General features: G+C 34.2%; 3 protein-coding genes across 7 annotated transcripts; 1 reads left to right on the plus strand and 2 right to left on the minus strand.

Annotated features, from left to right (window-relative positions):
* Positions 1-812: 812 nt before the first annotated feature.
* LOC117927040 (probable beta-1,3-galactosyltransferase 2) lies at positions 813-5,980 on the minus strand. Of its 3 annotated transcripts, none has more exons than XM_034846410.1 (11): positions 5,489-5,980; positions 4,371-4,467; positions 4,203-4,267; positions 3,894-4,105; positions 3,711-3,774; positions 3,174-3,246; positions 2,913-3,033; positions 2,475-2,562; positions 2,267-2,392; positions 2,039-2,148; positions 813-1,378 (listed from the first exon to the last, which is right to left on the minus strand). In XM_034846410.1, the coding sequence occupies exons 1-11, from the start codon at positions 5,596-5,598 to the stop codon at positions 1,230-1,232; spliced, it is 1,215 nt and encodes a 404-aa protein (XP_034702301.1). In that variant the 5' UTR covers positions 5,599-5,980; the 3' UTR covers positions 813-1,229. The 3 variants fall into 3 exon arrangements, with proteins under 3 accessions (XP_034702301.1, XP_034702300.1, XP_034702299.1); XM_034846409.1 differs by having other exon boundaries at positions 4,203-4,270; XM_034846408.1 differs by having other exon boundaries at positions 4,203-4,276; positions 5,489-5,979.
* A 7,174-nt stretch (positions 5,981-13,154) lies between these two features.
* LOC117927343 (probable protein S-acyltransferase 6) lies at positions 13,155-14,691 on the minus strand. Its single transcript, XM_034846830.1, has 5 exons — positions 14,377-14,691; positions 14,098-14,265; positions 13,755-14,003; positions 13,446-13,679; positions 13,155-13,349 (listed from the first exon to the last, which is right to left on the minus strand). The coding sequence occupies exons 1-5, from the start codon at positions 14,662-14,664 to the stop codon at positions 13,209-13,211; spliced, it is 1,080 nt and encodes a 359-aa protein (XP_034702721.1). The 5' UTR covers positions 14,665-14,691; the 3' UTR covers positions 13,155-13,208.
* Positions 14,692-14,904: 213 nt separating this feature from the next.
* On the plus strand, positions 14,905-22,727 carry LOC117926412 (protein RRP6-like 3). Of its 3 annotated transcripts, none has more exons than XM_034845501.1 (12): positions 14,905-15,206; positions 15,311-15,552; positions 15,649-15,747; positions 15,982-16,065; positions 16,174-16,260; positions 16,347-16,467; positions 18,596-18,783; positions 18,885-18,929; positions 19,526-20,037; positions 20,126-20,624; positions 21,013-21,647; positions 22,416-22,727. In XM_034845501.1, exons 1-12 carry the CDS (start codon positions 14,984-14,986, stop codon positions 22,486-22,488), a joined length of 2,808 nt encoding a protein of 935 aa, XP_034701392.1. In that variant the 5' UTR covers positions 14,905-14,983; the 3' UTR covers positions 22,489-22,727. The 3 variants fall into 3 exon arrangements, with proteins under 3 accessions (XP_034701392.1, XP_034701393.1, XP_034701394.1); XM_034845502.1 differs by having other exon boundaries at positions 22,387-22,482; XM_034845503.1 differs by lacking the exon at positions 16,174-16,260.
* The last annotated feature ends 352 nt before the right edge of the window (positions 22,728-23,079 follow it).

Below are 23,079 nucleotides of genomic sequence, written 5' to 3' on the forward strand. Positions count from 1 at the left end.
ACAGAAAATATGACAAGAGCATTTTCCTCTAGGTGAAAACATTGGGAACAACTTTGATATTGAAATGAATGACAATTGAAGCTGTTGTTAACTTGGAACTTTCACCAGTAAAATAGCAGTCAGTTGTAATATTGCCGGTAGAAAACAAGTTTCTGGTTTGAAAATGATTTCACAAGGATCAAAGTGAACCTCCTCTAAATAGATTTTATCTACCCATCCAAACACTAGATGGAATTTGGTTCCCTCTCATATTGTAGGAGGAACTGTCAAATAGGAGTTGGTTTCAGGCATAAGGTTGGTGACCACATCACCCAAAGAGGAAAGGGAGTTTCCAACTTTATGTTGAATTTACTATTTTTAAAACATGGGGAATCAAATTACAGATCTGGCATTTGAAGTAGGATCAGCCTAGAAGTGGGGTACTGATCTACTTGAGTGCCCTTGACTCTAAAAAGGTTGGTCAAGTTAAGCTGTCCCTTTCATTAGATTTTGTTTTTCTTTTGATTTTAACCTAATCTTTCTTTGCTTACTATACTGTCTGAATATAGCCTGTTTCACATGAAAAATCACCATTTTTCCAACAAACCAGCTATAGGGTTTTTTTTAAAGAATGAAAATGATGGGTTTAATGAAGTAATTTCTCTGGGGTTTTGCTGGTTCTAGTGATACCTGTACAATATGGTTTTAAAAGGCTTAACAAATACTAAAATCTGATAATATGACTCTGATTTCTGAATTATACAAATCATTGAGTCCCATTGGAAGTCAACTTAGGAAAGAGATCATAGAAGAGAGAAACTTTGATCATCACCTCACAAGCAAAACAACAACCCACAACTTTATGAAGAAAAGGGTGGCAAAAGCACACCACAGATATTTGTACTTATTATATGCTCATTAGCCATGAACTGTGACTTACAATCCTTCCAAAGCTTTGTAAAGAATGGGTGGTCTCAGCCTCCTGCTTCCTTTTCAAGTAGCTATTGCAGTCAGTATCCTACACTAAAATGGAGTAGGACATTGACCACTTAGCAAGGACCCTCTCTCTTCTCTCTCTCCCCTCTCCCTCTCCCTCTCTCTCTCTCTCCCTTTCTTTCTGGAAGTTGTGTGACACAACATGTATTCTGTGTACTCTTACATAAAACACAAAAAAGCCTTGCATGCCTGTATTTTATGCAAAAGCTTATCTTATCGCCCTTCCTGAGTTTGGAAGAACCGCAGGCTGCCCCTTAAAAGACAGCATTCCACAAAGCATTCTCACCTTCCCCACAACGTCGATGGACCTCCTTAATCCTCTCAGATGACCTGCAAATTCCACTGCAGCTCCAATCAAATGAAGCAACACATGCATTGCCTGCCTGGGCCTTCCACTCACAATCTGCAGTAACAAGTTCCAATTAAAATTTCACAGGTGCATAATTGTTGTCAACAGCTTATCATGCAAATCTTTCCCATAGCTTGTACACGTGTTCCAAATAATTTTGTTTATTATATTCTTGCATCTTCCTATTGTGGCCCAAAATAAAAAATGCAAGGCTCGTCTTGCCTCTTTCCATACCACAGAGTGAAGGATCATCTAGCCAAAATGCCAATTTCAAGATCAAGATTTATATTAGGTTTGCCGTCCACCAACCAAAAGGTCCCATCTGGGTATATATACTATGAAATTTTTTAGTAGCTTGGTCGATCCTTAATTAGTTCCATAAATAAATATTTTGTTTTCAAGCTGTATTTGATAGATTCCTTTTACCTTTCCAAAAACAATTTTAAAAACTTATACAATTGTGGTTATCCAGTCAATTCATTTCAGGTATGATGTACCTCTCTTCAGTGATGAAGAATTTAAATGATAGAGGCTTGTCCTCTGCTGGTCTATGACATGTCAACCAGCATTCTTCAGCAAGATGGTAATTACATCTTACACAAGCCAACCAAATGAACCGAGAAACAGTTGCAGAAATACGCATTTTCTTGAAGCAATAACACTATACTGGGAGGACAGTTCAACTTCAAATTTTCAATAGTTTTAAAAGTTTACCAGGTGGGGTGCCACAACATAATCTCCGATCATCAATATGTTCCGCATCAAGACCAATAAACCAAGAACCCAGTGAAACGTCCTCATTAGCATACTTGTGAAGAACATGCCTGCAATAATCATGTACAAAATAACCATAAAAAGTGGAAGAGGATATTATGAAAGACATCAATCCAAGAATTTGCTGATTCCTTTTTTACCCCTTGAAAATGGTAAGTGAAAACTTACTGGTTTATTGATATATATCTAGCCAAATCTTTTGAAATGGCATATAGCTGTCCTGTAGCGTGACGGAAATATTTGTTTCCTGCCTCACCAAATTTCCAATACTCGGGTTCATGGTATCTCACTCCCCTGTTACAAAAATATGGACAAATAAGAAACTAAGAACTAAACAGTTTCATGTAACCAAAACAATCTAAAGAAAGTCACTTACTTCTGAGCAAGGACTGGACCAGATTTCATGCACCCAATATACAACCGAGGTTTTTTTCTGTGTCTAACTAAAGTTTCTCCGAGTGTTGCTGCAACAATTTGAAATAAGTTGGGCTCAATTTAACAAAGAACTATAAATTATAAACAACAAACTACTGATGTTACTTTCAAAACATATCCACATTTGCCAAATTACAAGAGAAAGATCCCATAGCAATCATCAGACATGGGCCTTAGAGGCTTGGGAGAATGTGGATTCAGAGGAGGAATTATTCATAATAAACCGAATTATTCATAACAAACTGAATTATTGTCCTTAACACTTCCTATCAACTTTCATATCTAAAATAAGAAAGGAAAACTAAATTATAAGACTTTTCAGATTATTATGGATGACACCCACAAAAGAAATCATAATACAGATTAACATATTAGATACCTATATTTACATGGACATCATCATCAACTTTAACGTAGAACTCTGCATCCCACAAAGCAACAGCAGTAGCAAAATATATCTTTGTCTTGGCAGACAGTTCGAGGTAACCTTCAACATGTTCCTGCTCACACAGTAACACAGACATGGGGGCAAATTAACTTTATAATTATAGGTAATGAAGATGTTCCTTGGAGGCATCAAGCATACAGAAGAAAGAAGAAAGCAGAAAGCAAGTCACAGAAGAAGATACAAAACCATTACCAGCCTCAAGAAGTCTCCATGTTTTTTGTCCTCTGCTTCGATAGCTCTGTCCAGTATACCCCCTGACGTGGCACTGAGTGATGAAAACAAAAGGTTGATTAATAGTATGCAATAAACTTATCATCTCATATTCATGTTATTCAAATGATCTATTAGTTGTTGGTAACACAAGGCATTATGTAGGCACAGGTAAAAACAGCATAAGTTTCAGGTGATGCCCTATTGTAATAAGAACTAAGCTATTAAATACAACAGTCCGAAAAGGTGCATAAAAAGACGGTCCTAAATATAGCATACCATCAGCTAAGATAAAATTCAGAAATAATGGAATGTTAGAAGTTTTGAGACTTCAATCTTAATCTTCAAGGAGTTGTTATTTTGTGCCTATCTTCTCCAATAAATAAATAAAATTTAAAAATAAGGTTCTTAGTAATATATTAGAGAAGAGGCTTAGCATGTCACGCAAAGAACAGAATAGTCAAGTAAAATATAGGCATTTACTTATCCAGTAGTTTGAGAAGAGAATTAACCACTCACCTATGACCAATGACAAAGCGAATGATAATGCCCTTCTCTTCCTCCAGCTTCTTCCTTTTTTCACCTATTTTCCATGTGTTCCAGAAGAAACAATCGTAAGACATCATCCAATAAGAAGCTAAAATAAGATATGAATAAGAAAAAAGAACTCCAGGAATAGAAAGCAAAGAAACATCCATGAACCTTGTGGCATCCACGTAGCACGAACCGAATCTCTTCGTTTCCGGCTGCTAAAAGCTGTATTGATTCCTACAACCATTAGATATCTTTTTCTCCCTGATGATTCAGTCTTCTGCAAGTCTTCTGATATTGGAGAACCGTTTACTATAGATTCTTGTGCAGCTCTCGCAGCAGCTAATTCCATCTCTAAATTGGAAATAGTTTTATCCAACGTCCTACATGCAATAAGGTTATATGATTCATATTCAGGATAATTCAAAATCAAATGAAGTACGATATATTAGTAAATATATAAGCATAACAAAGACTTACTGTATAGCATGATGAGTTTTATGAACTTCCCCAATAATGTCCTTAGAGTCACGCTTCACAAACTTCTGCTGCAACTAAAGGCACCCAGTCAGATTGAATCAGACAACGATTATAAAATAAAGAATTACAATAAATGAAATCAACTAATGAAATGTGAGAGAGACTCACGGTTTTTGGATCACAACCCTCGGAAACTAACTTCAACTTTTCAGCTTCTACGGCAGTTGTCCTTGTGATGCCTTTAGATTCAGGGACAGCCCACATCCTATGACATATTTTTTCATTCATTAAAATGGCATCATATCCCAAGAACTAGCTGCTTTAGTTATGAGATTGTCTAATCCTATAAGAATTCAAATTAGGAAAAGCATTTCCACAGGTAAAAGACTATTTCTTAAGGTAAGTAAGGAAGGCTTTAAGAACTTGAAATAGAAACTGATGAGTAACAGTAAGCAATGGGCTCAAGAAATGCAGAATAGATCATGGGATTTTTAAAATCCAAGGTCTTCTATGTCAAATTGTGAATAGAATTCAAGAACCTCAATATAAAAATTAAATATTATAAGTCTAGGGTATCCACCACATTCTCATCAAGGACTTGCAATTACAGCTACAAGAATTTTTAATTTTTAATATTATAAATGTCAGAGGCCTTCAATGAGGAATGGAACCTTTCCATGCCTACAGATCTAACAGACAGACCACATTCAAATCCCAATCCAAACAAAAATATTTTTCTTTTTTCTTTTTCTTTAAAAAAAAAAAAAAAGTTGGGTATTAATGGAAGTAGAGATAAACCATCAATAAATGATTATGGGAATGACAGGCACATGTGCAGAGGTACTCAAACTAGAGTTTCCTCCAATCTAAAAACTAAAATCAAAATTATATGGCTTGCATCCAAACAGAAACCCCATACAGATCCATCCCAACTTTACGATCAAAGGAGCAAACTACAAATAGAAGCACAATTCACCACCACAAAAAGCATCAAAATCTTTGAAAATTCAAAACCACCCAGCTCAATGAAATAAATAAATCTCCATCCTAAAACAACACTGTTATTATTGAAACAAATAGGAATCAGCAAAATATGAATATTGAATTTTTTTAAAAAAAAAAATCAATAAAACAGGCATTCGTCAATGGACTAAGATTGACAAAAATGGCTTGCACCCAAATCTCAAAAATGCATAAATCAACAAATTAGGCAAACCCCACAAGCAAATACCATCAAAAGAAAAGTGAAAATTCAAAAAAATATATTCAAAATAAAATCGTTTTACCTATTAGTGAAGAACATTCCAGCACAGAAGCAACCTACGCAAAGTAAGAGGGTCCATTTCTGGGAGATAACACTTCTTGAAGGCAGCTCTCCTCTGCTCTTCAGAGACATCTTCGCTCCAATTTTCTTCTCCCACACGTCAATAGCTTTCTGGAGAAAAACCCATACCCAAACCACAGAGGAAATCAAGCTCAAGAGACCCAGACCCAGAAGCAGACAAACGAACCCCCCAGGTGTCTAGAAATTGTGGCACCGACAATCCAATTTATGAACGAGCTCTGGTACAAGATTTGAGGCAAAGAAGAGAGAGAAAGTATCAGAACAGAGAGATGATGATGATGCTGCTGCTCCTCCTGTGCCCCCTCTCTTCTCTTGCTTCTGATTCGCTCCTTCCCTTTTATCCTTTGCTTTGGCTGGTTCTCCCCCCTCTCTCTCTCTCTCTCTCTACAAGACTCCCTCTCTTTCTCTCTCTAGAAATCAACTCTCCTTTCTACTTTGCAGGCAAGGGACGTCGAACAGAAGTGAGAAGACCCACTAACTGTCCTCTTCATCTACGCACAGTTACCAAACTGCCCCTAACCGGACCTCCCTTTATTAAATGTTTTTCGGTAACAGTTTGCCGCAATGACGTAAATGCCCCCTAGGGACAGTTTTTAAACGTTAACGCTTGGAGAGACTTTGTCCCCATTATGGGACGGTTTCATGAAGAATATATGCTTCCTAGATGAGGTGATGACACGTGTAGAAATAAATTTATAACTATTTATACAGATTTTTATGGGAAACATTAGGTTACAATATTGTATATTTATACAAGCATTATTGAAAGTTTATTTCATTTAAGTTTCTAAAAGGGTAATTAACTTTCATCTCATCAAATTTATTTACTTATAAAAAAGTATATTTTCAATTAAACATTTTAAGGAATAACAAAAGACGATATTTATATTTTTCGTTGTCACATTTTTCGTATTTTAATCATATTTTTCTATAATTTAATCATACTATTCATATTTTTTGTCAATTTCTTTTTAATACTTCATCATATTTTTGGTATCATGGGTCCTATTCTTATTTTACACATACCCCAATAAAATTGGATGGTGACATTCACTATGACCAAAAATTGTTATTAATTTCAAAGATTGACCTCTATTTGGAAAGTGTGATGCATTCATTAATAATATTTTGTATTTTTCAATCATTTATAATTCCATCAAGAGTGTGTTTGAATGGGTAATTGGTAATTTTTTATTTACTAAAAAAAATAAAAAGTATTTGGTGATTGTCATGATATTCTCTTAAGAAGTAGAGCTTGGTGATGTCATGGCACAAAAATAACCCTAAAAATTGAAGAAATATTTTGGGAAAGAAACTTTTGGTTAGCAATGAAACCATACCACAAGCCAATACCAAGTACCCTTATTCAATTAAAAGATTAAAAAAAAAAAAAAAAAAAAAAAAAAAAAAAAAAAAAAAAGAAGGTGATACTCTATGTATAAATTATAATTGTCTTGAAAAACCAATTATTTGTTAGGCAACTATTTTTTTAAATAGTTTTAGGTTTTTCAAAACAAAAAATTTGGAAAACTTGTTTGACAACAAAAAGTTGTATTTTTAGAAAACATCTTTTAGTTGTTTTATGTAATTTTCATTGGTTTTTTTTATGGTTATTTTAAAAAATAATTATACAAATATTTAGAATGATTAAAAATAAAATATCGCATATAAAAATTATTTTTAAAACATATTTAAAAATATTAAAAATATTTTAAGTTTTCAAATAAACTTTTATTTTACAAAATATTAAAGTGTCAAAAATTGTTTTTTTAAACTGTTTTCAAAAACAGTTATCAAACAAAACTAAGGTACTAATTCGATATTTATCAAACTCTCAATCTCCCCTATAAAAAATGAATGAAAAAATTAAACTATTATATAAAAGTTCAAATAATAGGATGAAGTTCACATCACAAAATCATAATGGATAACTACAATTTTAAAATTTAAAAAAAAAAAAAAAAATCAAAACCTTAACTACTTCCTTCTAATTTCACTTAAAATTATAATTGATGATTACAATTTTAAAGATAAATTTAAAATTATTGTCACTAATTATAATTTTATATTTAAAAATATTAAATATGTAATTACTAGTTACGATCTTATCAAAAACAATTTTGAAAAGAGATCTATTTCATTGATTTTTTATGAATATATTATTTTTGCTCAAACCTCACAAAAAAAGAAAAATGTAACTAACCACTTGATGTGAATAGATCGATAGTATCTTTTGATAGGTATCTAGTTATTCAGTTAAACCAATGATTCGTTATTGGAGCAGATAGCAACAACCATTTCATCAGACATGCGTATTTTTGATTTTCCAATGGATTTACATCTTTCATTAATGGAAATTTTTTGATGTAGTGAGTAATAGGCTCTGGTTGTTCGCTGTTCAAGAATTCTTGTTTAGGCAGTTTATACCATCCATACATAGTGTTTTGATCTAAGATTTCAATTCTTCCCTGTTTCGATAGTAGCATATTGTTCCATGAAGCTAAAGTCCAAAATATGGAAGAAACAAGTGTTTCCACGACTCTCAATCCCTTCAATACTCTGGACCCTTAAAATTTTACAAATTTTCAGAGGGTCACCACATGGGCCAATGGTGATAGGACTTGAGACTACCTAAGCTTGAGATCATGACAATGGTGCCATCTGGCTTGGGTTGCAGCTTCATGAATCTTCCACAATCAGCTGCTGTATTCGTATAAAATTAGGTGATCTTCCACCCTACACATGACTAAGATGCCTAATTATTTTGTTGACTTTTACAACTAATTGGATTTATTTTATATACAATCTCAAAGTGTTAGTCAATTCATTCAACTTAACAATATGGCTCTGCAATTTACAAACCCTCATGGAGTCAAAGTCTTATTGTAGTTTCACATACTAATCTTGTTATAATAATTTTTTTTCTTAAATACCAAAAAAATTATTTTTTATTTTTATTGCTATGATTACTTCATTCAAGATGTCTGGGTTCGGGTTTTTTTTTATATGATGAATGACGAGTTTTTCCATCTCATATATTTAACTTTATTATATTTTTAGGGCTTTTTTTTAGAAAACGCGATTATAATTAAGATGATTTTTTTTAGAGTTTTATTATTATATTCATTTTTCCTTTGATTAGTAGATTGTTAAGTATAGGTGCATTTCATGGACATAGCAATTATATTGATCATCGAACCACCGTAAAAATATTATGTTTTTTTTTATTTTTTTGCTCGTTTATATTTTTGGTTAACATTTATATTAGAAATTCTTAATTTCTTAAAGAAGAATGAGAAAAATAAAACAAATTGATTATTTATTAAAATTTTCATAATAAAAAAAAAAAAATCTATGGTTCTAGATTCCCTGTTCTTTCATTTCTTCAAATCTTCCTTTTCTTCAACTTCTCCAAATACCGAAGCGACATAAATCTGTAAATAACTCTGAATGAAGGTCTCAAAAATCAATCATACGTATAAACAGTCCTGTTAAATAAATAAATAAAAGTATTGAAAGACTTCTAAAAATGTAGTCAAGGGCACGTGATGAGATCTGGAAGGTGAACAAGTGGCACCCCACAATTGGCTGAACCCCGACAGCTTCCACCCTTCCTCACGTGGATTCTGCAAAAGTCGGCATATGACGCGGCCCCCACCTCAGACTGACACGTGTCATCATGTTATGAACTCGATGTTTCTTCAAAAAATAAAAGAGGAATCCCCACTGTGTCAGGAGGGTATTTTCGTCATTTAACTTGCCATGAAATAGGTTTTTCCTTGGAAACATACCCGCTTGGATTTTAGAGTAACGGAGGAGCCTGTTTATACCAAGATTTAAAAAAGAAAAATATTATAAAATTTTGAATAATAATTTTTAAAAAATATTTTTTTCAAATTTAGATCTATCACTTGGTCGGTTCAGAGCTTAATCAGATTAAGCAAACAGATGTCAGTCAATAAAATTTAAGTAAATTATTATTTTATGATTATTAAATTATAATTTGGAGTTTGATTTTTGGATTTATTATTTCAGAGAATAATAAAACATGAGATTGAATTAAGTTATTTGTCGTTTTATTTTATTATAATATAATGTTTTTAGCCCCAAAATGTCCTTTTTATAAGTATATATAATCTTATAATTAATTTCATCTTAAAAGACCTGTTTTATTTACCATCACCATTTAAGAAAATTCAATTTAATTTTTTCTAGGAAAAAACAAAAATAAATTTAAAATTAACAAATTATTTTTATATGTTATTCGTATCGTATTTAACTTATATTTAATTTTTTATATATAAAAATTAAGTAATTTTAAAATATATAAATTTTAAAATCATATTAAACACGGTGTAAGAGTCACTCTATTTGGTATAGATTATAGGAATCTCAAAAAATAATTTTTAAAACAATTTTTGAAAACCATTTTATAAGCATAGACTTACATATGGGACTAGTGAAATAAGTTATTTGTCGTGGCTTCCTTTCTCCATAGAAGACTTGTTAGAATAGCTTGTACAGCTACCACCTCTTCTCTTGACTATTCTTTGCTTCAGGTATATTAAGAGCTCTTTCTTAAGTCTCTATCCTGTTCCCTTCTTCTACTAGCCGACGAGGACTTAGAAAGTCGGACATGCTTAACTACCATAGATAGAAGACTGCCATTACTACTTGACCTATCAAGTCACCGGCTTTGGCTCCTTGTTTGGTTGGGAAGGTTATTTTCTATGCACCGATCGGTCTACTGGCTTGGGAGGAAGTACTCACAAGTATTACCTTGATAGGATTGTTCGGATAACTAAAGGATGAACCCAAAAGTTTCCCGAATAAGATAAACAAGAATCAAAATATTCTTAACCAATTTTTTATATTTTTAAATATATTTTAAAAATAACTTTTATCTTAATTACTTTATTTTTAATCATTCTTTATATTTATATAATTATTTTTAAAAATAATTTCAAAAAAATAATTAAAAAAAATAATTCTCATATAAATATCTGAATATGACATGACTCATGAGGGAAGTGAGCAGATGGACGGAGGAGGAAGGTAGATTGGGAAAGGAGCAAGGGTTAGATGGATGGGAGAAGAGACGAGCGCAGAGAGAAGCTTGCTTGCAAGGGGGAAGTGGCAGTCGCTTTACAACACCACAACCTCTTATTCTTATTCTGTCTAAGCAACCAAAAGCTGCCCCATGTTCACCCAACACTCACTTGTGTGTGCTCATGGGTCTTTCCCTACAAGTTAAAGGGCATTTCTTGGAACTCCCCATTTCCAATGTCTGCTCACCATTATCACAACAGCTAAAAGGGGGTCCCTCCCCATGCATCTACCATTCTCCCATTATGACCCCTTTTTCCAGGGTTGAGTCCCAATGGCCTCATGATAAAACCATGATTGCCTCTCCTTTCATTTATAGACATAGATGGATAGATAGATTCAAGGGGAAGTTGTGTTTTGATGGGGTAATTTGATAAATATATGATTTTTGAAACCCAATTTTATGAAATATGAGAATCAGATTTTAATATGGAAAATAATTTTGCCTTCATGCACTCTGAGCCGGCCCCCTTTTTTGTGCCAAGATTGCCCTTCCCCTTCCGGTCTCCATCACCGATGAAAAAAGAATGGGGCGGTGGCGGAAGAAAAAAAATCCCCGTTTGATCCCCAAGAAAATCCATCCCCCATTCGATTTCCAGGAAAATTCATCCTCGTTTGATTTCCGAGAAAATCCATGCAAAACCCTCAAGGAAAACCAAAAAAATTGCTTTTTTTTTTGCTCACTCTGTTTTCTGGATTTGTTCTAGGGGTTTTGCGTGGATTTTCTCGGAAATCAAACGAGGATGAATTTTTCCGGAAATCGAATGGGGGATGGATTTTCTTGGGGATCAAACGGGGATTTTTTTTCTTCCGCCGCCGCCGCCGATGCCGCTGCCCCCATTTTTTTTGATCGGTGATGGAGACCGAAGGGCAATCTTGGCACAAAAAAGGGAGCCGGCTCAGAGTGCATGAAGGCAAAATTATTTTCCATATTAAAATCTGGTTCTCATATTTCATAAAATTGGGTTTCAAATATCATATATTTATCAAATTACCCCATCAAAACACAACTTCCCCTAGATTCAATAGCCATAAAAACCCTTATCAATCTCATATGTAAAAATAATTGGTGGTATGTCTTATCAAAATTTGATTTGAAGAATTTGTGGTTGGGAAGTGGCATTGATGACGAGCATGAAGTCAGACCCATATGAAAAATGTCCCACATTAAACACTAATGGGCCTCCATGAATTTTTTGAGATCAATTCCCACCTCAAACCCAGATCCCTAACCACCCACCGATCTGTCTATGAGCCCATCCACAATCCCATCATCCAATATATTTGTGAAACCTTAAAACTAGCGGCTTTGAAAAAATATAGCAGATCTCAACATGCACATTATTAGGGATTTTATTTAAAATCATTATTTTAAGAGACAATATCATTTGCCTTGAAAGGGTGATTTTAACATACCATTTTTTTTCTTTTTAAAAAATTTAATTAATTTTAGAATTAGTTTTCTTTCGATTTTTCAAAATTAATTTTGGAGTAATTTATTGAATCAAATAGAGCTTTAATATTAAAAATATATTGATATTTATATTCATGGGTTTATTCAAGATTTACCCATTTGATGTCCAACTAACTTCTTATGGATTTTTTTTTCAATTATATTATTTTCACATTTGTATTAAAATTTAAATAAGAAATAATACAATATTTTAAGATAATAAAAAAGAAAATCAATAAATTTACCCATTTTCTAAAAAAATAAAATAATATATAATATAATTAAAATTAAAAGTTTTCTTTTAAAAGTAATTTAAAAATATAAAATAAATATCATTATATATAATAATATAAATTTATAAATATTAATAAAAAATATTAAATCATATTCGAGGAAGATGGCTTGAATTTGGGTTGGAAGCTTACCCAACTTAAACACTCAATAAAAAAATTAAAAATTCTTCGAAATTACTTGTCTAAATATTATATCAAATTTGTGTTGACCCAAGACAACCATCCCAAAGTTACAACACAACCCTTGTTATAGAATCGTTTCATAAATGAAATTTCATGGATGACAAACATTACAAGCTTATACAAACTTTGTAAACACTATTTCAAGAGTTTTGTATTTTATGATAATTTTATAAAACGTTTCTAATTTTTTTAATACTTAAATGATAAAAATTTTGAAGTGTTGGAAACGTAAAAAATGTTTTCTAAAATCATTATCAAACGAGTTTTGAGAGTGTGTTTATTAATGATTATAGGAAGCGTTTTTAGTATTGCTAACATTTGAAAATTTTTATTTTTTAAGTGTTTGAAGGGTTAAAAATGCTTTCTATAATTATTATTAAACTGATTTTTAAGTATTATAAAAATTAAAAACACTTTCTAAAATCAACCTCAGGCTTACACAAAAATACAGCAAAAGATGACACGACTTTTATCCTAACAATTTTTTTGTTGTACTATGTTTTCTTAAAATTACTATTATGAGTAGTATTCTACTCTGATCAAACTATAAGCTAATTACGAATCCATGAAAATATTATTTACTTCCAAATCTGTATACCACATACATCTACACATTTACATGTAGATCAAACCACTTCAGCTCGAAAATCTACTCGAGAAGATTGAAATGGTGGAAACAAAACTTCTTTAATATTACCTAATAATCCTTTATCGAATGGATTAATTCTGGTGCCCGAGTATCGCTGCCTGAAATTCTCATACGCTGTCTGCATTTCATCCACAGGAAATGAAACGAAACTGAAGTTACAAATACAAGCATATGATCAGTGTGTTGGAAATGTTATTCAGAGACTAGATTTAACCTGATTGATGGCGATGAGATAGATGTGAAAGCTGAGAAGGCCACCTAAAAACCCGATGCTTGCGAAGAGAAACGACGCCAAGGCCAGCGTTTCTGGGCAGTTTCTAAGCACTCCCAGTAGCCCAATGCCACTCTGTTGTAGTTTTTGGTGCATTCTCCGGCAAGAAAAGGCGAATAGGTAGATGCAAAAACACAAGGCTGAAGCCATGAACATGAGGTAGAATCGATAGTTTCGCTGGAAGGAAAAACAATATTGAATTTCAATATATACAAGGGTTGAATTGATGTGCTTAAAAGAATTATTGTGTACCAGGCCAACACACTGGCCGATCCATGGGCAGTGATGATCGAATTTCTCGACACAGTTGTCGCAAACAGCACAGTGACAGCTCCTTGGTGGCCTAAAAATCTTGCAAATTCGACAGTATTTGAGTTTGAGCTCCACCCCATTAACCTTCACACACTTCTTTGTGATATCCACTTCTTCCACACAAGCCTGCTCATTCCTGGGAATGATTCCTGGATCCATTGTGCTGACCAAGATCATGTTTCCCAGAACCTGCATACAAAAATACACATTGGAAAAACATCTTCAAACCAGTTATTTTTTTTGGGATCATATCGTTAATTAAACACCAATTTGAAGTACTGACTACTAAAGTTAGAATCAGGGAGAAAGTGATTATGAGAGTGGAGTGATTCGGTAAATCATCTCCAATGTAGACGGCGAAAATCCAACTTGAAAGAATGATTGAACTGGTTGTCAAGAGCAATCCTCTTGGATCTGGGCCACAGATGAGTCGCCCTCCGAAGAAAAATACCTATAAAACATTATGAAAAGAGAATTACTGGCGGATTACGGAAACTGCTTTCCGAGAAAATACAATTGATCAAGTCACTACAAGAAAATAATAATTCTACTAAGCAGGTACATTTTTCCCTGGCCAAATTTGGTAAATCTTTGTTCTTTCTGAATCGGGGCCGCAACTGTGCTGAAGTTGTACCCATTTATCCTCTACAACTTTTTTTATCAGAAATAGTTTCTCCCTTATCCAAACAAGAATTTTTCTGCACTTTCCTGGCACTTTTGTTTCAGGTGCTTCACATTTCTTCTCCAAGCCACATTTTGTGAAGGTGTTTGAAGACTCAAATTCGGGTTTGGGTTCTCTGGCTTTCGAATCTTCGCCAGTTGCTTCCGGTTCTGGATTCATTGAAGCCATTTCATCCCATTTGTACTGGAATTTTGATTTTTCCTGTTTGGATGGTGAGAAACGGCAATGAGAATTGAGAGGTGTCGAAAAAGGAAACCAATATGCAGTATAACCAACTTTTGAAAACCGAAAAGCGGTTACAAATTGTATAGCCAATTGGGTCTGGCCCAATTTGGGCCCATGGCCCAGCCCAATTTCAGACCTTATAACCCTGGTACGTCCATGCGCACGTTAGAATAAGCCGCCGCCCCAAACCACCGTCTTGGTCCTTTCGGCGGTTCTGCCATAAAAACTAAAACACAAAAACGATAGCAGACCAAAACAGAAAATGGAAAGTAAAGAGAAGATCAAAATCGTAGTCGCAATAGCTTCCTTTGCTGTTCTCTCGATCTTCTTCACCGCACAATACCGAAAACGCCGATACCGAAAATGCAGTCAAAGTTCATGCTATTTGCATACTGAACCGAAGCCTCAGTACTCCTTCAAGCGCGTCTTAGCGGATAACTCCTACTCTGCCTTCAAGCACTTGAAGCTTGGCGAATCCAATAGCGGTACGCTTTTTTTTTTTTCAGTTAATTTTGTTTTGCATATCCTAGCACTTTGTTTGGTTGCGGAGAATATGTAAGAAAAGTAATTTGTCATGTTTTTTTGTCAGAAACTTCATTGCACTCGCATCCGTATGAAGCGGAAATTTCAGCTTTATTAGAGAATGCTGAAATTGAATTCAGCTTTGGTACTGAAAGTATGGATTTGAAAATAAGTGATTCGTATGTTTGGGTTGAGACGGAGTTGCAATTAAAGGAGCTTGTTGATGTGTTGAGTAAACAGAGGGTTTTTGCTGTTGATACAGAACAGCATAGCTTGCGGTCATTTCTAGGGTTTACAGCTCTAATACAGGTAATGTATATAAGTTAATCGTTCTTTATCCAGTGCGTGCATTTATATTGCATTACTGATGTATTCATTTTTGTTTTTGTTTTGAGATTTGAGCAGATTTCTACTCAGAATGAAGATTATTTGGTAGACACAATTGCTCTGCATGATGCATTGGATGTTCTTCAACCCGTCTTTGCTAATCCTAGTATTTGCAAGGTAATGTGTTACACATTAAGTCACAGCTTTTGTCTGATTTCTGTTTGGTTCCTAACAAGACAGAGTTACACATTCTTTGCTGCTGCAGAGTGGAGTGTCTGAAACTGGAAACTCAATTTGACTTAGCTGAATGATTGCTAAGACATGAGCTCTTTCTTAATAACATTGATGAGTTTTATTTTTTTAATCACTTTAGTGATGCGGTAATAATTGGTAGAATATTTTCGGATGCAGGTGTTCCATGGTGCTGATAATGATGTTTTGTGGCTGCAGAGAGACTTCCATATATATGTTGTTAACTTATTTGATACTGCAAAGGTGATTTTTCAGTGTATTGATTTTCTACTGGAATTTTCTTACTTATCATTACCATTGTGTTGAATGACTAGTTTCTACCGAGTTGATTGTTATTCTATTATGAGGTAGGCGTGTGAGGTGTTGTCAAAACCACAAAAATCACTTGCTTACTTACTTGAAACGTATTGTGGAGTAGCAACAAACAAATTGTTACAGGTTTGGGTCGACACTGTCTTGCTGTTGTGCATCTCCTTGCTTTTGGCAGACCAAAGTTTGCTACTTATTCTTTTTCTGAATTGTAGCGTGAAGATTGGAGACAACGTCCACTGTCAGTAGAAATGCTAGAATATGCTCAGACTGATGCACACTATCTGTTGTATATTGCAAATTGTTTAATTGCTGAGCTCAGGCAACATGATTCTGGTATGCCTTCTCTCTTGTATTCTTATTTCTTGTAAGCCACTTTATCATCGTCTTATTTGCATGCAAGTGGAGACACTGAATGAACATATAAGACCCTGAAAATTTGTGTTCATTTCATTATAGCAAAATCTTTAATCATTATAATTCTAGTCATCAGGATTTTCCTTCTCATTCTCAGGAGAGATTTTGATGGGAAAATTTTGGTTTTGACATTCTGCAATTTGGAAAAAACTTTGTATGGGAGAATGGTGTGGACAAATCTCAGCTATGAATGGGATGGGTTGAATAGGTGTTTTTACACAACCGAGGCCAATCATTACCCTGATTTTTTTTTTTTTCTTTTTCAATCTTTTCAACAGACAATCAAAGACATGCATGAATGGATGCACCAACACTCTCCCAATAAGTAATCAATCCAATTCACATGGAAACAAATTAACCCAATCAAGATTTACACAAATTTTCAACTACACCAATCACATATCCAAATATCCATTAACTCCATTACCAAAACAGAAATTATATCATAACTTTCCTAGGGTAAAATGATCAAATTTCAGCCCATACCCTCAACCAATCAACTCATTAAACCAGTGTAAATTTCACTAGCAAAGATAGATTAATAGAAATAAACAAATGAATAAATAAAGAGAAATAGACAATGACACCAAGATTTAATATAGAAAATCTCCGAAGAGATAGAAAACCGTAGGCTTAATAGCAAGTGAAAACATCTACTATAAAGAAAATCAACTGAGTATAAGGATTGATCTAGCTCAAATCCACAAATTTTCTCTTGAACTACTTGACTAGTACCTTCCACCTTCAGCTATGCACCTTCTTCTTCAAGAACACACTAGGGAATCAACACCAAGCTTCATCTCAACCACTCATTGAAGCCCAATCAAGAAGAAAATGACTTTTTACCCCAATACAAAGATATCAGTAAGAGATGGGAAAGATAAGCCAATTGAATCAGCATATATTTTGTGAGAAAATCCAATGAGAAACAGGTTTATAACTCAAAATAGGGTTGATTTTCTTGGGAAACAAACACTCTCAATTTGGAATGAAAGAGGAGCACAATGGGGTGGTGTATGATGACAACTATGTTTCTCTTAAAAACAGAGCACAAAAATATTTGGCCAGCCAAAAAAACTGTCACCCATTGAATCCCAATTAACTTCTATTGCAAATAATCAAGGCAACCATAGTTTGAAAACCTGGTTGATTCATTCATGTTCATCCACCCTCAACCACTTATCTTTGCCTTTAAAAGCTTTCAAACAACCTTGATTTCAATTAAGCAAGTAGTCTAGGGATGGATTCAACCCGAGCTGGGAGTATACTTAAGAATTTTTTTACCTGGAATTGCCAATCTACCTACATCACAAATGGTTTAGAATATTCAATGCTATGTTTCATGAAAGAAGTTTCTAACAGAAGCAAAAAAATTTCAAAAAAATCATAAAATAAGTGCTGATTGTTTGATTTTAATTATCAACATTGGTGGATTTCAACACAATTTCATACTTTGATAGATCAATCATCAACCCATAATGCGTTTTCCCAAATGGTTGGGCTTCTAGTATTTATTTTTATTCATATATTTTCCTTTGAAATCATGGCTTCTGCTCTTAAGGATTTCTTCTGTACACGTGTTTCACCTTTCTTTAGGAACTTAATAATTTTTACGTACACAACTTGATCAAAAGTAATGTGAAGAGTGAAAAAGACACTGCTAAGGGACAATGTCCCCCATCCAAAGATCAGAAGAAACAGAGGAGCCAGCTATTGGATTATTGCCCCATTTTTGCTATATGATTATAAGTGCAAGTAGTCAATCTTGGAATTCATGTAAATGAGATCACATAAAAAATATCCTGGTCCAGGTTGAATTTGTTTATCAAGGAGACGATTTCTTCCCTCACCTGCCTGGTTGTTGTTTCATACAAGTTCATTCATTAAACTGTAACCAGTTTTTGTTATACTGTTTGCATAGATTAAAATTAGTGCTTGGATAATTTGGTATAATCCCGTGCTTACCCATAATTTCCAACTGATAAACCCTTAATACCTTATTAATTTTCTTCACCATGTTGAAATTCTAAAGATATTAATGTATCAGAAAATTCATGTTGCCCCGATGACAAATTACGTTTTGTTCTCGAGGCTAGTCGGCGGTCGAACACAGTCTGTTTGCAACTCTACATCAAAGAAATTGAAATATCACCAGGAGAGTCTGCTGCATCATCAATAATTTCCCGTCATTTAAATGGCCAAGGAGGTATTTCATCAAAAGCTTGTGACCTCCAGGTGTGTCCCTTTCCATGGATGTTTCTTAGCGATCAGAAGAAGCTAGCAGTTATGAAATGTATAAAATATTTCAGTGGTTTTTTTCTTTTTTCTAAATTCAGTTTCAGGATCTTGTGAGACGACTATGCACTTGGAGAGATTTAATGGTTAGTGGTGACTAATCCCAAAGCTAGTTTCCAATAGCTTTATTACTGCACAAGAAATATAATTATTTCTATTTATCAAATGGGAAACTCCAGCAGTGAACAACACAGAAATAATTTTGGATAATAGGGCTTCTTAAACTTTTAAAGTAAGTTTCTATTCTTATAACTTGCACATATTTTCATGGCAGATTCAATATTAAAAAATAATATAAAATAAATAAATAAACAAAGAGAAAATAATGATAGGGCTTCTTAAACTTTTAAGTTTCTCTTCTTCTAAATTGCATGTATTTTCATTAAGGATTCTTAGTATGTATGAAGATTCCTGGTTGACATGTACATGGAACCTATTGACTCTAAATGCTTCTTTTTCTGCTTTTTTTCTTCTTTTTTTTCCTCTGCCTTTTTTCTTCTTTGACAGCCAAAAATAAATGTTTCTTTTTTAAATCCTCAGAATCGAATCTTTTAAGTCAGTAGAAAGTGACTAGAAACAATGAGAAAAGCCCAGAGGAGCTTTCTAAACCATTTCTTGATATTTAATAAGGGTGCTTTTAAAACTCTGCTAACTGCTTTTAGTTTCCATATCTTTCTTTCAGGCCCGTATTCATGATGAGAGCTTGCGATATGTATTATCAGATCAGGCTATTATTGCTCTTGCAGATAAAGTTCCAACAACTCAAAAAGAAATATGCACCCTCATATCTCAAGCTGATCTAAATGTAGATTCTTTGAGTTCCTCTTCTATCCTCCCATCTCCATCCCCCGTGGTTTGCAGTCATTTGGAAGATTTTAATTATTTGTTCAAAGACAAGATGGGCAAACTGGATGATGTTTTTCTTGAGATTCTGCAGAAGCATCTTGGTCCTGATGGGAGTTGCCCATTGTCTGTTTTTAATTATGCTATATTGTCTAAAACCAACCTGAAACTGACAAATAGATTGGTTTCCAAGCAAAATGGAATTAAAAATTCAAGGCAAGTTGGTCAGAAGGCTTCTCGAGAGCTGTTTGTTAAAAAATTTTCCTGCAAATCACCAGTTTATCATAACTGTAGGATTTTTGCAAGTGATGGTCGATTGCTTTGTTATTGTGATCGCAGAAAGCTTGAATGGTCAGTAAACTTGTATTTCACCTTTGTATAAGTTGCAAATGTGTTGTATTTGGCATGCTTGATTTACATCACAATCCACTTATTGCAGGTATGTTCGTCGAGGCCTTGCAAAACTTGTTGATGACAACCCACTTGCCATAATGCTTCTTTTTGAACCCAAAGGTCGTCCAGAAGATGAAGATAATGACTTCTATGTGCAAAGTAAGAAAAATATATGTGTTGGCTGTGGTGAAAAGAATCACTATTTACGCTACCGTATAATACCCTCATGTTACAGAATGCATTTTCCTGAGCATTTGAAAAGTCATCGTTCTCATGATATTGTCCTACTCTGTGTGGACTGTCATGAAGTTGCTCATTCTGCTGCCGAAAAGTATAAGAAAAAGATTGCTGCAGAGTTTGGAATTCCTCTGTTTGTTCAAAAAGTAGTTGATTCAAGAGAAGCCCAAATTGCATCTCAATTATCCACCTCTGAGGTGAACACTGTGGAAGCAGGTGTCTCACCTTTACAGTTGCGAACAGCAGCTATGGCCCTCTTGCGCCATGGTCCAAGAATGCCATCTAATCGCCGTGAAGAACTCAGGCAGGTGTGAACACAATTGTTTAACGCTTGATTCTTTTCAAAGTTTATAATATCATCACAATAATATTCTACAGTTGGATAATAACTTCAAATATGACACATTGCATTAAAATTGAAGAATTGGATTAAAACTCCACTGTTTGGTTGATTATGAAAAACTGAATTTATTTGTTTCTTTCCACTTATTTAGTTCATAAACTGGTTGTAGTGATTTATTTCACTCTGAATTTATTAAGAGAGTGAATCAGCATGCTAGTAGCAAATCCACTACCATTGAATTCTCCTTTGCATAACTATAGATTATTTGTTTCTCAGTCTTTTTAAAGAAGTTAAATTTATGAACTTTCAGAGCTTCTCTCTGGATGATGTTGATTTTTTTACTATCTTTGCAGACTGTTATGAAATATTATGGAGGAAGGGAAATAACAGAGGAAGATTTGGAAAAAGCTTTACTAGTTGGCATGAGTCCTCATGAGAGAAAAAGACTTGAGAGGAAGAAAGGGATGTCTCTTAAACATTCTAAAGGGACTGGTTTTCCAAACAAGGAGCAGGAAAGTAATGCCAGAAGCATGGGCACATCTCCCATTGATAATGTATTAAAAGTTGATGGTGAAGGTGGTTTAAACACAACTAAAGGGGAAGCATGTGGTAAACAAGAAAATGGAAATGACTTGGAGATTACTATGGAAGTCTTGGCTAGTGATAGCAACAATTTAAGCTCTGATAGAAGTGAAATGTCCGAGATGAAAGATACGTGTGTGATGGATACTGATAATTGTGAAAGTAGAAGTCAGTCAGAGGGAACATTAGACTTATTTTATCCTAAATCTGATGGAAATGCCTCACCTAAACATAATCCGAAGTTATCACTATTAGGACATGGACCACATGGGAAAGAAGTTGTGGATCATCTGCTAAAGGAATATGGGGAGGATGGGATTCGTCAATTTTGCCAGAGGTGGAGACAAACTTTTGTAGAAGCTATTCACCCTCGTTTCCTACCTGCTGGCTGGGATGTAATGCACAGGTATGCTGCTTCATCATTGTCATTTCCAATAACTAAATTATATGATAGTATGAAATATGCAGTTACTGAAAGAATTGTGTAGTATAAAAATTAAAAGATGTACTACTAGTACTCAAAAAATTGGTTTAGTTCCCAAAAACCAAGAAATGTGGGGATGTTAGACAATCAATTTTCCTTAAAGCTTAAGCTTGTAGGATTTAGGTCTACAATGTATATCATGTTCTTTTAACATCCTTATGTGTGACCCAATGCCTGCATGTAGAGAGACACACAAGCCCATAGGTTAGCCTCTTTTGGGCTTACACATGAACTTAATAAACTGGGGACACAAACATCATGCAGTTTGATTTAAACACATGATCTCCTTCCAAACAAGGCAGGATGTCATGTTAAACAACCAATTTTTCTAAAAACTTGTAGGATTTGGGTCTGCAATTTATGTCTCTCTTTAACAAGGGAGTTGTGGGTAACATGGAAATTGTTACACAAGTTGATTGAGAATTATATGTTGTTTCTAGAATCACAAATTCCATGAAATAGTAAAAAGTTTTGCACGTGCATACAAGGCATAATTTTGTAAAAGGCAATGAACTGTACTTCCGGTGGTTTCTTCAATCTTTTTACCAGAAAATGACTGTCCTGTAATCCTCCTTTTATTTTTTAGATTCTTCTGTTTTGTTCTATATGACATGTTGAAGTTATGTTTCTAGCGACTGAATCTTTGTTCATTTGTTCAAAGGATTTGACATTGAGCACTATTTTTGTCAGCGGACGAAGGGACTTTGGTGAGTTCAGCGTTTATAATCCAGCCAAGAATGCTTTTGCACCTGCTAATGGTTAGAGAACACATTCAGGGTTCTGGAAAATACAGAATATGCTTGCATTGCGTAGTATTTATCACTTAGTATCACAGATTTGTTTGCTTCTTTCTTTAGTAAACAGGAGGTTCTCATTCTAAAGCTCCCATGTTGTAACGTTATTTTATTCCCAACATTCTTTTACATTCTCTGAGAAGACATTGTTTTATTATTTGTGATGAATATCAGACTAATCTGAATGGGCATTTCTCACATCTAGACAGTATCCTCTCTTAACTAGCCCCATGAAGAATGGTTTATGCTTATGTGAAATCAGCCTGAAATCCTAACGGATAATGTAAAGTTAGTGCTGAGGGATGGATGTCCGCCCCTATGGTTTATTATTGGGCTCATTCACTGTAGCAGAAATTCCGGCTCTAAGCTGCTGACAAATCACCCTAATTTCTTATAAAGCACCATTAGTTAGACTGGTGCTTTGAAGGGCGAGATGGAGCAAAAGATAAATAAATTCATCTTTTTTCTGCAGACGACACACAAGGAGCTCAGCTCATCACAGACAGGGAAAATCAGAATCATTAGCTGCAGGTACCAAAGAACCATTAGCATCAGCAGTT

The sequence above is a fragment of the Vitis riparia genome, chromosome 12 (genome assembly GCF_004353265.1).
Source record: "Vitis riparia cultivar Riparia Gloire de Montpellier isolate 1030 chromosome 12, EGFV_Vit.rip_1.0, whole genome shotgun sequence".
In the NCBI taxonomy this organism is placed as follows: domain Eukaryota; kingdom Viridiplantae; phylum Streptophyta; class Magnoliopsida; order Vitales; family Vitaceae; genus Vitis; species Vitis riparia.